Genomic DNA, 14,322 nt, shown 5'->3' on the forward strand with positions numbered 1-14,322 from the left:
GGAATGGCCGGACTAGATGACTGGCGCGGCGCCTTCCACCCCTCCGATTCTAGTTCAAGAGGAACACCCACTCCACCCCCCACCCCCGGCCGCCTTTTTCTTTTTCGCGCTCTTTTTCATCCTTGCAAAGCGGAGGTTTGCTTTGGAGGGGGGACTGTGCACGCGCCCCTCGGATTGGCGCAAGGGGCGCCGGCCCCTCCCCCTCTTCCCCTGCTGCTCCGGAGTGGGCCGGCTGCTTCGCTTTGCAACTCTTCTTGCAACGCCGGAAGGAGAGCGGCTGCCTGCTTCCTCGGAGGGTCGTGCAAAGAGGGACGGGGAAGACGCCGGGGTCGGAAGAGGAGAGCAGAGAAGCCGCCGCTGCAGACCCACCCATGGCGCGTCGCTGGGTAGGTGCCTCGCTGGGGTTTGTGCAAGGGTTTGTGTCTTGCATTGCAAGTTGCAACCCTCTCTCCCCAGGCCAGGAGTAGGGGGGAAATGTGTCTGTCTCTCCTGAGCGGAGAGATGCGCTCTGCACGTGCTCAGGAGCGCCCTGCAATGGGAGACTCATTTCATGCATCCCAAGAAGGAACTGGGCGGGGAAAAAAGGACCCCCAGAATAAAAGAAGCCCGAAAGCAAATAAGGGCAAAAAGGCTGAGGCCTCACTCTCCCCTTGTTCTCCCCCCCGCCCCCCCAGGCGCTGAGTTTCAGAGGTTTGGTCTGGATATGGAGGTTCCTTTTAGTAGCTGCCTACGAGCGGGACTTGGGTTTTTTCGGCGATTCCTCTGCCTCAGTCAGGGGTAGTTAACCTGTGGTCCTCCATATGTTCGTGGACTACAATTCCCATGAGCCCCTGCCAGCATTGCTGGCAGGGGCTCATGGGAATTGTAGTCCATGAACATATGGAGGACCACAGGTTGACGACCCCTGACCTAAGTAGTTAAGAGGTGCCCTGCGGGATCCAACAAGTACTTTGTGTAAAGGTTAGATTCAAATGGGAAGCCGTGTTGGTCTGAACACAATAAAATCAGAGTCCAGTGGCACCTTTAAGACCAACAAAGATTGATTCAGGGTGTGAACTTGACGAGAAGAAGGTCTGAAAGCTCACGCCCTGAATAAATCTTTGTTGGTCTTAAAGGTGCCATTGGGCACTGATTTAATTGTGTAAAGCTTAATTACTCATCGACTGAAAAAGTCTTTGCTTTTGACCTGCACCTATTGTCAGTCAAATGCATTGGTTGCCCCCAAGTCCAGGTATTAAGGGGAAGGAGAAAAAGCTCCGTCTCTCTGCTTTCTCTACCCCAGTCAGGATTTTTGAAACCCCGTAGCCTTTTATTTATTTAATTTATTGGGGGGGGGTGAAGAAAAGCCAGGTGTTTTCTTCAACCAGTGCACAGCTAACCTTCTGGCCTGGCAGTTCTCTGGGGATGTCCTGAAATATCACTCTCGTTCTCTCTTTGTCAGGCCCCTGTGACCTTTGAAGATGTGGCCGTATATTTCACAGAGGGCGAGTGGGCCCTGCTGGATCCAGAGCAAAGAGCCCTCTACAAGGAAGTCATGCAGGAAAACTACAGCATCGTGGCCTCCCTGGGTAAGAGTCCCGGCCTACCAACTTCTTGGGCCTACAGGTTCTGAGTTTAGGCCTCACTATTCAGTTGAGCCAGACAATATCTTCCTTTCCCCGTGTTCTGTTTATTTATTATATATTTATATACCGCCCTCCCTGGAGGCTCAGTGAGCTAGGCTAAAAAAGGGCTAAGCTAAGAGTGAAATAATTAACAAGAAATGGTTTCTGACAGGAAAACCCACATTTCAAGTTGCCTTGTGTAGCATCTAGGGGAGTAGTTGCCAGAGCGAGGCTGGGAAACTCCTGGAGATTTGGGGGTGAAACTTGGGGAGAACAGGGACCCCTAGGGGTATAATGCCAGAGAGGTCCACCCTCCAAAGTCGCCATTTTATTTGGGGAAGCTCATCTGAAGGCACTGGCAAACCACCCCGTATTGAGTCTGCCATGAAAACGCTAGAGGGCGTCACCCCAAGGGTCAGGCATGACCCGGTGCTTGCACAGGGGATACCTTTACCTTTACCATCCGAAGATGAGCTGTAATTCCAGGAGTCATAGCTGGAGGCTGGCATGCCTAAGTTTTCAGCAAGGAGCTGGCAACCCTAAGAGAATTAATCTATCAAGATAATTATTTTTATTAAATAGAAAAAGGCATTTCCTAGCAACTGCAACCTGATTCCAGGGGATTGAATGGAGACCCTTTGGCCTCTCAGACACTAGAATCCCACAGAAAGTTCTGTGTTCAGTGCTGCCCCATGAAGTCTCGGATTTTCTGGTGAGCCAGTGTGGGCAGGGATTAGATGAGAGTGTTGGACTAGATTGAATCTGGATTCCCCAGGTTTGGCTGTCTTCACTGCCCTGGAAGCTTGCCAGGCTGGTCACGCACTCGCACCCTAACCTACCTCACAGGGTTGTTGTGTGAAGATAAAATGGAAGAGAGGCGACTGATGGAAGCCACTTTAGTTCTCCACTGGAAGGAGAAAGCAGGGTATAAATGAAGTCATGTAATTTTCTGGCCGCCTTTTCTTTTAAGAACAAGGCCTTCAAACTGTTTGGATCTTAGCAGGCCTTTATAGCTAAATCAGTTATGTGATCAGAAAGGGCAGACAAATATATCTGAAAGTGCTGATGACTGTTCCCTGTTTTGTGCTCTCGTAGAAACGGATAGACAAGAGTGTTCCTGACCCTCTCTCTGTTTCCTTACTAGACACAAATGCAGGAAACCCAGTTCCAAAACCTGATTTGATCTGCCGCCTGGAAGGAGGGGAGATGCTTTGGCTGCCTGACCCACCAAAGATCACAGAGAGGCAGGTGGCTTCACACTACAACTCAGGTAAGGAGTCCGGCTGAGGTTTCCTTCGCCAATTTTGGGGTGGCCCAACACCTCCCCTTCCACACCTGGCAGTATTCAATGCACAAATAAATGCATGAATCTAAGGGAGAGGAAGGTTCAGACCTTGTCTACCTCTGAAGTTTCTCAGATGATTGTGGGCCACGATTGCTCTGATAATTAAGCAAAATCTTACTATTATTATGTATAGGATTGGATTTATATACTGCCCTCCCAGATTGCTCAGGGGAGGGCGGTATATACCGTATATACTCGTGTATGAGCCGACTTTTCCAGCACATTTTTTATTCTGAAAATGCCCCCCCTAAATTTATACTCGAGCGTTCTCTGCCGCAGTGTGAGTGTTCTTGTCTGGGGCCGGGGAAGCAGAGCCCGGCGAGAGATGGAGCCACGCCTGGAGAGAGGAAAAGTCGTGACCGCCCACCATCCAAGATGGCAGCTGCAACCAGGGAGGTGTGTGAATCAACACTGACTCCCGAGAAGCATAGGGGAACGTCCCCGGAGTGCGACCCGGTCCCCGAAACCACAAGAAAAGCCAAGAGTGACAGGAGAAGCTTCTTCTGAGACGTCGGTCCGGAGGAGGGGGGGGTCGAGAAAGGGACGGAGGATGCAGACAAGAAAGACACAACTAGCCCTATAGTGGCAGTGGAGAGTGGAAGATTAAGTCTGCGCTGTCCCCCCTGTTGCCTGGGCAGGGGAAGTTTTCTCTCTCCAAGGTTCTCCTGAATGTAGCCACAGCGACATCTAGTGGTGGCAGCCAGAACCTCATGGTATTTTGCACTAGCTTTTAGTCCCAAGAAGGTCTGGTGAAACAGAAAGGAATGTTTTTATCTAGCCTAGGGTGTGTGTGTGTGGGGGGGAGGCCTCCTGGAGATATCTATTGGGGATCTGGGAGGCTTTTTCTCTCTCACAGGGCTTAGATTTTTCTTTCTGTAGCAGTTCGGTTAGGGTTGGCGGGGAGGGTTAAGAAGGGTGTGGTGGGGTTTTTTTTTAGTGCAGTTGGTTAGGCCAGGCTGGCAGGGGGGTTAGGGATGACTGCTTTCACCCAAGGGACCCATGTGGGGAGAAGATGGCTGGTCGGAGGGGCCCAGATGGGGCTGGGAATTCTGTGGCTGTGGGCCAAGGGAGGTACAGCAGAGGTTGGACAAGAGAAGGGCAGAGAGTAATACTGACCCAATAGGTCCATGCTGACCCAATAGGCCCATGCTGAAGCCCAAGACCAGGCTTGGGTCTACTCACTGTCCTTCTAATCTCTGTCTCATAACCAGACGGGAGGTGGTGGAGGTTTATCCTGCCCTTCCCAGGGCTGTGACCAATGATGTAGCCTTTACATTGTTACCCATGCTTGGTCCCACCCCCTTGCTCCATCCAAGCACTGCTGAATACAAGTACCGGTATATCTCTGATCTTGGATATACAGTACATTTATTTACTGTACTCAGTCTGCTATATTTTATTTATCTTTCTGCATTCTATTGCCAATTGATTTTACTTGTTTATATATATAAGTTGCCTGGACACCACCGTTTTTTTACTGTCATTTGACCTCTTTTAAGTATGGGGCTTCTTTTTGGAGCAGGGCTTACGGTATATTTTGAGAATTCAGTCGCTCCGGTGTGGCGTTCTCTTTCAAAGCCTTTTTTTTTTTTAAATCCTGTTAGAAATGGATCCCAATGCTTCTAATCCTGGACCAAAACGAAAACGCAGGTCCTACGAAGCTGGTTTCAAACTTAAGGTTGTGTCGAGAGCAGAGGAAAGCAACAACATTGTCGCAAGTAAGGAATTTTGTGTTGACGAAAGACAAGTGAGGAACTGGCGGAAAATGAAAGCGGCCTTGGAAAAGATCCCCAAGGCCAAAAAAGCTCAACGTGGTCCAACCTCTTCATATGGGGCTCTGGAGACTGAATTGCATACCTGGGTCATGGAGTGTTGTCGAAAGGGCTATTACGTAACACGCAGGGAAATTCGCTTACGTGCCCTTGAAATGGCTAAAGATGACAAATTAAAAGCACCAGGCATTGAGAACTTCGTTGCGTCAGGAGGATGGTGCTCCCGCTTCATGAATAGGTTTGCCCTATGTATGCGGCAAAGAACAAAGATTTCACAAAAGTTGCCAAGAGACCTTGGCGATAAAGTGCTGCCATTCCATTCATTCAATCATTAAACAAAGAAGGATCCATAGCTATGACCTGGGAGATACTGTGGGACTATGGATGAAACGCCTGTGACCTTTGATCTTCCAAGCAACGGAACTATGGCAAGTTTGGGAGACCAAACTAGGTTACTCGGAAACACAGGAAATTAAAAAAAAAAAAATTTCACAGTAGTTCTTTCATGTTTGGCTAGTGGAACTAAGCTCTGTCCGGTTGTTATTTTTAAAAGACCTTGCCTAAAAAGGTCAAATCCCCACCACGAATTACAGGGCACACGCATGTTAAAGGCCGAACGGATGAAGACGGAATTAAAAAATGGCTGGGAGGAATTTGGAATGGACAACCAGGAGCCGCCTTAAAGAAAAAAAACATCATTGCTAGTTCTGGGATATGTTCAGAGCTCACACATCTGATGACATAAAAAAAATTGGCCAAGTCTTCTCAAGTTACTTTGGCCATTATTCCAGGTGGGCTCACATCTGTGTTGCAGCCCCTAGAACTGTGTTTAAATAAACCTTTCAAACACCGTGTGCGAAAGATGAGATACAGAATCATAGAGTTGGAAGGGGCTATACAGGCCATCAAGTCCAACCCCCTGCTCAACGCGGGATCAGCCCAAAGCATCCTAAAGCAAGACATGAGACATGAATGGAGGTCATCTGGTCGAGCCCGACTGACAAAAGTTGGAAATCCGATGAAGCTCGACATAGAATTGATAGCAAGCTGGGTTCGTGATGCATGGGAAGAGATTCCAGAGGGCATGGTGCAAAGAGCCTTCAAGAAAATGTGGCATTAGTGATGCTATGGATCCGGGGTAGTCAACCTGTGGTCCTCCAGATGTCATGGACTACAATTCCCATGAGCCCCTGCCAGCAAATGCTGGCAGGGGCTCATGGGAATTGTAGTCCATGACCATCTGGAGGACCACAGGTTGACTATCCCTGCTATGGATGATTGCACTTTGTACGAGATCGACAGCAGTGATGGGGATGACTGCAAACTGATAATGACAATGTCTATGCTGACAGCCCTCACGCCAGCTAAAGTTGAAGCTCTGTTTGGCCACACGAATGATGAAGAGGAATCATAGAATCATAGAACCATAGAGTTGGAAGGGGCCATACAGGCCATCTAGTCCAACCCCCTGCTCAACGCAGGATCAGCCCTAATCCAGTTTTGAAGGATTTCAACTCTTGTGTTTTAGCTTGGTTGCTGATTGGGCTAAAGTTTTTGCACTTTTTAAGTTATTGTTGATACCATATTGTTCTCGTTGACCCTCTTTGAAATAAATATTCAAAAACATTGAACCTACTGATGCCTCAATTAATGCAATTTTATTGGTATCTACTTTTATTTTTGAAATTTACCAGTAGCTGCTGCATTTCCCACCCTAGGCTTATGCTCAATAGGTTTTCCCAGTTTTGGTGGTAAAATGAGGTGCCCCGGCTGATATTTGGGTCAGCTTATACTCGAGTATATACATTTCACCCTTCCCCAAAGTCTTAGGGTGGGTCTCATCATTGAAGCATGAAATTTTAATTCATAAAATTAACATTAAAAGATCGTAGGTTTCAAAAGAACTTGGTGCAGTGGTTAAGAACAGCAACTTCTAATCTAGTGGGCAGGTTTTGAGTCTCTGCTCCTCCACATGCAGCCAGCTGGGTGACCTGGGGCTAGTCCCAGTCCTGGTTGAGCTTGTTTTCTCAACACTTGATTTTGAGTTTGTGTCCTCTGTCCCCAGTGCTGAGATATGGGGTTTCTCAAGAGGGGTTTCTCAACAGTACAAATGTTGAGGAAGGCTGGGTTAGAAGATTGTGGGGATAGAGGTTCGAATCCCTATTCATTTTCCTGTCCGTAGGGATCCCAGCCTCCACATTGAACTGGAGATCTTCCGAATGACCTCTGGTCTCCAGAGATGAGTTTCCCTGGTTAAAATGGCCTATCTGGCAGGAATGTGGCGCCTCTCCTAGTACCTGACATACACAGAAGTTTAAAGAAGTGAAGATTTTGGCATCATATTTCATAGAATCATAGAGGTGGAAGGGGCGATACAGGCCTAGTCCAACCCCCTGCTCAACACAGGATCAGTCCAAAGCATCCTAAAGCATCCAAGAAAAGTGTGTATCCAACCTTTGCTTGAAGACTGCCAGTGATTTCTCTGTGCTTTTAAGACTATCAATTGCACCCCTCTCCCTCCAAGTCCGATTTAAAAAACAAAAATTACCACAGTTGCATTTATTCTGGGCGTGAGCTTCTGAGGAAGAGTTCTTGCACGCGAAAGCTCACGCCCTGAATAAATCTTCGTTGGTCTTAAAGGTGCTGCTGGACTCTGATTTTATTGTGCTACTTCAGACCAACCATTTGAATCCACAATTGCATTATAATGCAAAACCATAACAGCCCAAAGGGGATGCAAAAATCTGGGCCATTACCTTGCGGAATTCCAATTGCGGTTCTCAATAGATGTGGTACAGTTGTAAGGTGAACATCACCTTCAAACCTATGTTCTACCTAGTAGTGTTTGTGGATTTACCCCCACGGAATGACCATGAGCTCTATTTCCTCTTAGATTCCCACCTCGGCCACGCCTTGCCACCACTTCCGGTTCGGCTTTGGGAGAGGCAAGGTGAGGCACCACATGCACAGAATCAAACCGTCTTGGTGGATCCGAGGATGATTGGCTTTCTGGTGCAGTTGAGCGCAGTCATCAGTCTGATTAACGCCATCTTGACCGCCATCATGGACGACTGCGCGTTCTACATGAGACGACTGCTCCAGAGGAAACGCAGGTGGAGACCATGGTGGCCCAGAGCCATGGCTTCTAGGCATGTCCACTGTCTCATGACCTTTCTCAGGAAGAGACATGCTGCGAGGAGAAAATGGTGTGGGCTGACCGCGGTGCGTTTCCCCAAGAGAGTCTGGACCGAGAAAAGAAACACAGGCTGGTGGGAAAACTTTGTCGTCTCAGCCTGGAGCGACGAAGAGTGGCTCGCCAACTTTCGGATGACGCGCAACACCTTCGAGGAGCTGGTGTCCATGCTTCGAGGGAGGTTGGAGAGGCAAACCACCAATATGCGTTCCCCAATCCCGGTCGAGAAGAGGGTTGCTACTACTGTGTGGTACCTGGCCAACACCGCCCCCTACCGCGTTATCTCTCAGCAGTTTGGGATCGGAATTTCAACCACAGGGCAAATTATGCTGGAGGTGTGTTGTGCGATGGAGGCCGAGCTCTCTCGGAAGGTCATCTGCCTGGGCACAGAAATCGGAACGGTAAGCTCTCCTCTTGCCTTCCGCCCCCCTAAAGTTGAAATTGTAGCGCAGTAACGTTAGATCAGTGGTTCTCAACCTTTCTAACGCCAGGACCCTTTAATACAGTTCCCTCTGAAATCTCCCTCTGAAAGGTGGGAGATTTTGTTGCCCATCAGCCCATCTTCTGCACCATCTTCCTTAGACTTATTCCCAGGCCGGTGAGGGCGTTGTGGAATTTTTGTCTTGTGACAGGTGCTTATTTCCTGCACTCCCCACTCCTGTGTGTCTCTCCTTGCTCTAATCAGCCAGTTGATGGCATGATTCCTCTGCCTCTGGATTTCAGACAGTCCTCCTCGGTCTCATCCTTCCCATCATATAGATCAGTGGTGCTCAACCTTCCTAATGCCACGACCATTTAATAAAGTTCCTCATGCTGTGGTGACCCCCAACCATAAAATTATGCAAGTGTTCTTTCGGAAATTAAACCAAAACTGACTAATGGCGTGAAGATCCATTGTTCATGATTGTATATAAATTATTTTTCCCCCGGCGTTTCTCAGTTCAGTCCTGCCTCTTGTCCCAACATACCGATCTCACTGTTTTCCAATGTTCCAGACAGACTAATGAGCTGCCTCAATCTACCTTGCAAGGCTGTGGTATGGATGGTGCCCCTCCAGCCAAGATGTTTGCCCTGCCATGACCCCTGTGAAAGGGTTGTTCGACCCCCAAAGGGGTCCCACCCCCAGGTTGAGAACCACTGCGTTACACCTATATGTGGGAATCCAGTGGGAAAGTCCGCGGAGGGGCTCTTGTCTTCACGCAAGATTCATGTGTTTCTTAACCCAACTTTTTAATTTCCTCTTCAGAACATGGATGGCTTCAGGCGCCTGGGATTCCCCCACTGCATTGGGGCTGTGCACGGGAGTCAGATTCCAATCCGCGCCCCCAAAGGAAGGAGCAACGGTTACGGCAGCCGGAAGTTTTTCTGCTCCGTCCTGCTCCAGGGGACAGTGGATTGCAGCGGCCGCTTCATTGACGTGGAGGTGGGCCAGAGTGGTAGGAAAAACAACGCCATTGTGTTCCAGAACTCCCACTTGCGCTCCACCATGGATGCAGGAGTGTTTGTCCCGGGAAACCCTACAGTGACTATGGAGGGCGTCCAGGTCCCGGCGCTTGTGATCGCCAACGAATCCTATCCTCTAAGGCGTTGGCTCATGAAGCCATACCTTTCACCGCGTAACAAGGTGCAGAGGCACTTCAACCAAAACCTGGGCCGTGCCTACAGCGTGGTGGAACGTGCTTTCATCCGTCTCAAGGCGCGCTGGCGTTGCCTGACGGAGCGCCTGCACGTGCTTCTGAATAACGTCAACCCCATCCTAATGGCATGCGTCATTCTGCATAATATTTGCGAGGAGAAGGGGCACGACGTGTCCCTGGACGTTCCGGAACAGGAGACTCTTGCTTGGGAGGAAGAGGAGAGGCCTACTTGCGGGGAAAACCAAAGGATGCTGGAAGAAGGAGAACGGGTACGGGATGCCCTTGCCACGTTCCTCTTCAACCAACGGCGTCGGAGATAAATGCCTGTTCCCCAAGTTGTCTGGAAATAAAGTTGTTTGTTTGAGAAATCATGGTTGCCTGGAGTGCTGTCTTTTTGGGACTGGGGATCCTTGCGGCGTTGGGGGGGTTAGCAGGTTTTGTTGGGAGGAGAGGGGGACTATCATCCGGCTCACTGTCAACTTCTGACTTTGAGCCTTTGTGGGACTCCTGCCATGGAAACTTGCTGAGTGACCTTGGTCCAATGATGCTTTCTCAGCCTAACTTACCTCACTGGGTTGTGAGGACAAGAGGAGGAGGAGGACGTCAGCTGCCTCGGGGAATAAGAAAAGGAGACAAATCCTTATCCATTGCTCCTCTTAATATTTGTGAAACAGCCTGGGGGGTGGAATGAGTCCGGGGTGTCCGAGTTAGAATAGGGCCTGCCTCTACAGCTCCTGTGCTTCCCTGGACACTAGCCACTTTGTTCTCAGACACTTGAGAGAGACACAGAGAGCCCTGCCAAACTGCAAACAACCCATGATTACCTGCTATGGCTCCTGCTGCCAGTGAGAGAGACAGAGACAAACTGCAAATGAGCCCCAAACTACAAACAGCCTTGATTCCCCTGCTAGGAGCCCTGATTACCTCCTATGGCTCCTGTTGAGAGAGAGATCTGCACCTGCTGGGGTCCCCTGGTTCCTAGCACCCATTGCATTCCTGGTTGCAATGGGCTTTCTTGCTAGTGGGGTAAATAAGCTGACAGTTCATGCCTTGACCTAATTTTATGGGTGGCCAAAGTGTGTTTTAGCCTCGTTCCCCCCCCCCCAAGGAAAAACTATTTTTCTTCAGGTTTCTAAGAGCAGTTTTAAAGATGCACATTGGGGGCAGCCAAGACACTAGAAAAACCACAACCATAGTTAAAAGCATAAAAATATGACCCATGTTTATTGTAGGATGGCTTGGCACCCATGCGGCTGAACCCAGGAGGTTTGGGAAGTCCTATCTAAAGTCTTATTGGAGGTTTTTTTTTTGGGGGGGACAACAGAAGACTCTCGTGTCTATGCTCCGCTGGTAAGAACCCCACTGGCCATGGAAATGCCACCCAAGAAACGCCAGCTTGGTCTGCTTCAGCAAGACTCCTCTTCCATGTTCTGCAGTCCCTCAAATGCAAAGCAGAAACGCAGCCATGAAGGGATTCTGGCATCAGCAGGTCTGTTTAGAGACAAAGTGGCAGGCGAGGCTGGGAGAAAGAGCGTGCGCACACATGGGATTCTGGTCCAGCTCTTGGTTCAGACCCGGCAGCCGTTCTCAGCAAAGGCACTCATGAAACCCTGGAGTCCGTGGCACCTGTTACGGTTCCTGGTGGCCTTGCAGTCTTTAGAGTCTGGCAGCTCCTCTGCCCAGGTGTTCATATCCAGCAGGTACTGGGGGCTGCGGAGAGGTGGAATCAGAACATGAGAATGCCCGGCATAGCCCACCCCCATCTGCCTGTTTCTACATCTGCATTTGCCGACATAGTGGGAGTGCAGAGCACAGGAGAGAGCTGGTGGAAAGGTTTCTCGGCCTCTCCCATCTCATCTGTCAATCTAACCCAGCGTTCTCAACTTCTTTTCAGTTGAAAAACCCATCAAAACAATCTTCAGGCTTTCAGAAACCCCAGAAGTGGTGCAATCGTGCAGAATATGACCATTTGGGGGGGGGGGGGTTGGCATGACCATATATGTCACCTGATAAATGTTTAACACATTAAAAAAATATATATCAAAAATTATTAAACTATCCCAGTCAGGGCACGGCTCCCTTCTTTGACCCAGCCTTCCTGTCGATGATCGACATTTCTGGCTACCAACTTATCCTCTCAGTCCAGGATGCATCCCCCTCCCCCTCCGCCCTCCCTAACCTACCGGCTTTCAGAGTCCCGCGTTTCTCCATCACGTCCCATCAGGAGATATTCTTTGTTTGGAGCCAGGCGTGTCCGACACGCTGCACGGACCACGAAACGTCGGGTCTGGTCAGTGGAGACCGTTATGTCTGCAGCTGGGGGGACGGGGGGGGGGCGGCAAGAATCGAAAATGTGCTGAGGATACTTTATGCAGCAGTCTTGCTGAAGGTGAGATCGTAGGGACAGCCAGGTGAGAAACCAGAATAATCAACCATACTAGTACGAAACATGGGTTTCGTTCTGCGTCTGCATTATATTTCCTTGGACCAGGATAGGAAGGTATACCGTGAGGATAACCTTCCAGGCCCGTGTGCTTAACGAGGGTGAAAGTTTATCTATGAGGCCTCTGAAATTATGCCTCTGCCTTTTGCCACAAGCAAAGGGGAAAGCCAGAACATATGAGCGTATTGTATTTTTATTGTTAACCCTTGCAAGATGGCAGGCTGGGGGCAGCGGCTGGTGTTAAATAATAATTATTGTGAGCAGTAATTATTGTGAACGGCCCACAGGTGTTAAACAGTAATTGTTGTGATCTTGACTTCTTTCCTTCCCTCCAGAGGTTGGGATGTGGGGGGTGGCAGGGGGGAGTTGGAGGTTTTCTACCATGTATCTGTATTTTTGTGGTCCATTTTAACGGGTTTTTTATTGGATGTTGTAACCCGCCACGAGCCGGTCTTGGGAGTGGCAGGAAATAAATTTAATAATAATAACAACAATGATAATATAGCTAACTAAAAAGTAATAAATATAAATAGAAGAAGAAGAAGAAGAAGAGTTGGTTCTTATATGCCGCTTTTCTCTACCCGAAGGAGGCTCAAAGCGGCTTACAGTCACCTTCCCATTCTTCTCCCCACAACACACCCCCTGTGGGGTGGGAGAGGCTGAGAGAGCCCTGATATTCCTGCTCGGTCAGAACAGTTTTATCAGTGCCGTGGTGAGCCCAAGGTCACCCAGCTGGCTGAATGTGGGGGAGTGCAAAATCGAACCTGGCATGCCAGATTAGAAGTCCGCACTCCTAACCACTACACCAAACTGGCTACACCAAACTATAAAATACATACTGATTGTAACAATTTCAACTTGGTCAATTTTTTAGAAACTATTGTATTGTTGTAACTAGCTTCAAAGCCCGTTCCTAAGAAAGGGCCTTGAAAGGGTCCCTGCCCCTGGCCCCTGGCCAGGCAGCTTTAGGTGGCTTTGGGCCGCAGCTCGCAGCCAGATCAAGTGGGGCAGGTGGGGGCTGGGCAGCTCGTTAGCAGGGCCAGGAGAGAGCTCCTTAGCAGTCAGCTAGTCAGCTCCTTAGCAGTCTTAAGGAGCAGTCAGCAGGCCGGGATGCCCTCATCAGCAGGCCCAGCCTAGCAGGCCAAGAGGCCCTCGTTAGGAGGTCCTCCACCAAGACCCTTTGCCCAGGGCCTCTCCCCTTACCCGCTGCTGGCTCCAGGCACTGAGGCGTCTGAGAGCAAAGAGGCTAGTCTAGTCCAGGGACGGAGGGCGGGAGCTGCAGGGGCAGGGCCAATCAGGGCAAAGTTGGCTGCACCCTGATTGGCCCTATTCCAACTTGGACAGCTGGACACGTCCCACCCCCTAGGCTGTTTCATAAATATATAGAGGAACAACAATGGATAAGGATGTCTGGACAGCTATTCTGTAATTGCTGAAGCTGGCAATCCCTTGACAGACCATTGCCACGTGCAGATCTGATCTTGCATATCCAGATTTTGTGGAGATTTAGCTGTCCATTTGTTTGTGGGCTGCAAAGAAGCTCTGGCTCTAAGTTGGTGCTCAATCCCCCCCCCCCAAAAAAAAAGTGTCACTCACTGAACTGCAAGGGCTCCAGGACTGTAACTTTGTAGACACGGAAGGCGCTTTCTTGGCTCTCACTTTCCACTCGAACCCGGTACGCTGCGGGTGGCAAAAAAAGGCAGTGGAAGGACAGGCTATTTTCAGCCAGGAAACTTAAGAAAATAAGGGGTTAACAAAGCACATTGCCTCGCATGATTGGTCTAAGGCTGCCCCTTGAGTGGTGATTCCAAACATGGCGTCTGTTGGTCCCCATTGGAGCGATGCAAGAGGTATTTCATCTTCAGACTAGACACAAAATCACAGCCAGAGGATGTAGTGATGGCCACAGGAATAAACAGCTCTGAAAGGGGATTCGATAGATTCATGGAGGAAACGTTTATCGGTGGCTACTAGCTGAAGGGACTAAAGAGGACCTCTACATTCAGAGGCAGTAAGCCTCACTGTACCAATAGAAGGAGGCAATTTCAGAGGGAGGCTTCAGCCTCTCTGCCCTGTGGTTGGCTCTCCAGACTGGTTGGCCACCCTGTGAGGCAGGATGCTGGACTAGATGGGCCGTTGGTCTGATCCAACAGGACTCTTCTTGTGCTGTTATAAAAGGGGATTAGACAGATTTATGGAGAAGTCTTATCAGTGGCTGCTAGTCGTGGTGTCTGAGGGACACGTCCACGTTCAGTGGCATTAAACCTCTGAATCCCAGAGCCAGGAGGCAACCTCAGGGGAAGGCCTCAGCCTCTATGCCCTCTCGGC

At 49.6% G+C, this 14,322-nt stretch overlaps 2 protein-coding genes across 3 annotated transcripts in view; one reads left to right on the plus strand and one right to left on the minus strand.

The window, feature by feature from the left end:
• LOC143834278 (uncharacterized) lies at positions 1 to 9,910 on the plus strand. 2 transcript variants are annotated; one of them, XM_077330954.1, is made up of 6 exons: positions 1 to 386; positions 1,442 to 1,568; positions 2,749 to 2,874; positions 4,554 to 4,667; positions 7,615 to 8,315; positions 9,161 to 9,910. In XM_077330954.1, exons 1-6 carry the CDS (start codon positions 372 to 374, stop codon positions 9,869 to 9,871), a joined length of 1,794 nt encoding a protein of 597 aa, XP_077187069.1. In that variant the 5' UTR covers positions 1 to 371; the 3' UTR covers positions 9,872 to 9,910. The 2 variants fall into 2 exon arrangements, with proteins under 2 accessions (XP_077187069.1, XP_077187070.1); XM_077330955.1 differs by lacking the exon at positions 4,554 to 4,667 and having other exon boundaries at positions 10 to 386.
• An 837-nt stretch (positions 9,911 to 10,747) lies between these two features.
• Positions 10,748 to 14,322, minus strand: part of LOC143834201 (complement C4-B-like) — a 53,879-nt gene continuing 50,304 nt past the window's right edge. The window contains exons 39-41 of the mRNA XM_077330797.1: positions 13,591 to 13,674; positions 11,735 to 11,867; positions 10,748 to 11,261 (exon numbers count right to left, since the gene is read on the minus strand). Of these exons, the coding sequence (XP_077186912.1) occupies positions 11,120 to 11,261; positions 11,735 to 11,867; positions 13,591 to 13,674 (359 nt within the window). The 3' untranslated portion in view covers positions 10,748 to 11,119. The remainder of the gene's footprint in view (positions 11,262 to 11,734; positions 11,868 to 13,590; positions 13,675 to 14,322) is intronic.

This window comes from Paroedura picta, chromosome 3 (genome assembly GCF_049243985.1).
Source record: "Paroedura picta isolate Pp20150507F chromosome 3, Ppicta_v3.0, whole genome shotgun sequence".
Classification (NCBI taxonomy): domain Eukaryota; kingdom Metazoa; phylum Chordata; class Lepidosauria; order Squamata; family Gekkonidae; genus Paroedura; species Paroedura picta.

Excerpts from the sequence above, each read along its gene's own strand:
- LOC143834278 (XM_077330954.1), top strand. Across the intron at positions 4,668-7,614 it reads AAGCAACAACATTGTCGCAA|ATTCCCACCTCGGCCACGCC; the intron begins GTAAGGAATTTT and ends ATTTCCTCTTAG. Across the intron at positions 8,316-9,160 it reads TGGGCACAGAAATCGGAACG|AACATGGATGGCTTCAGGCG; the intron begins GTAAGCTCTCCT and ends TTTCCTCTTCAG.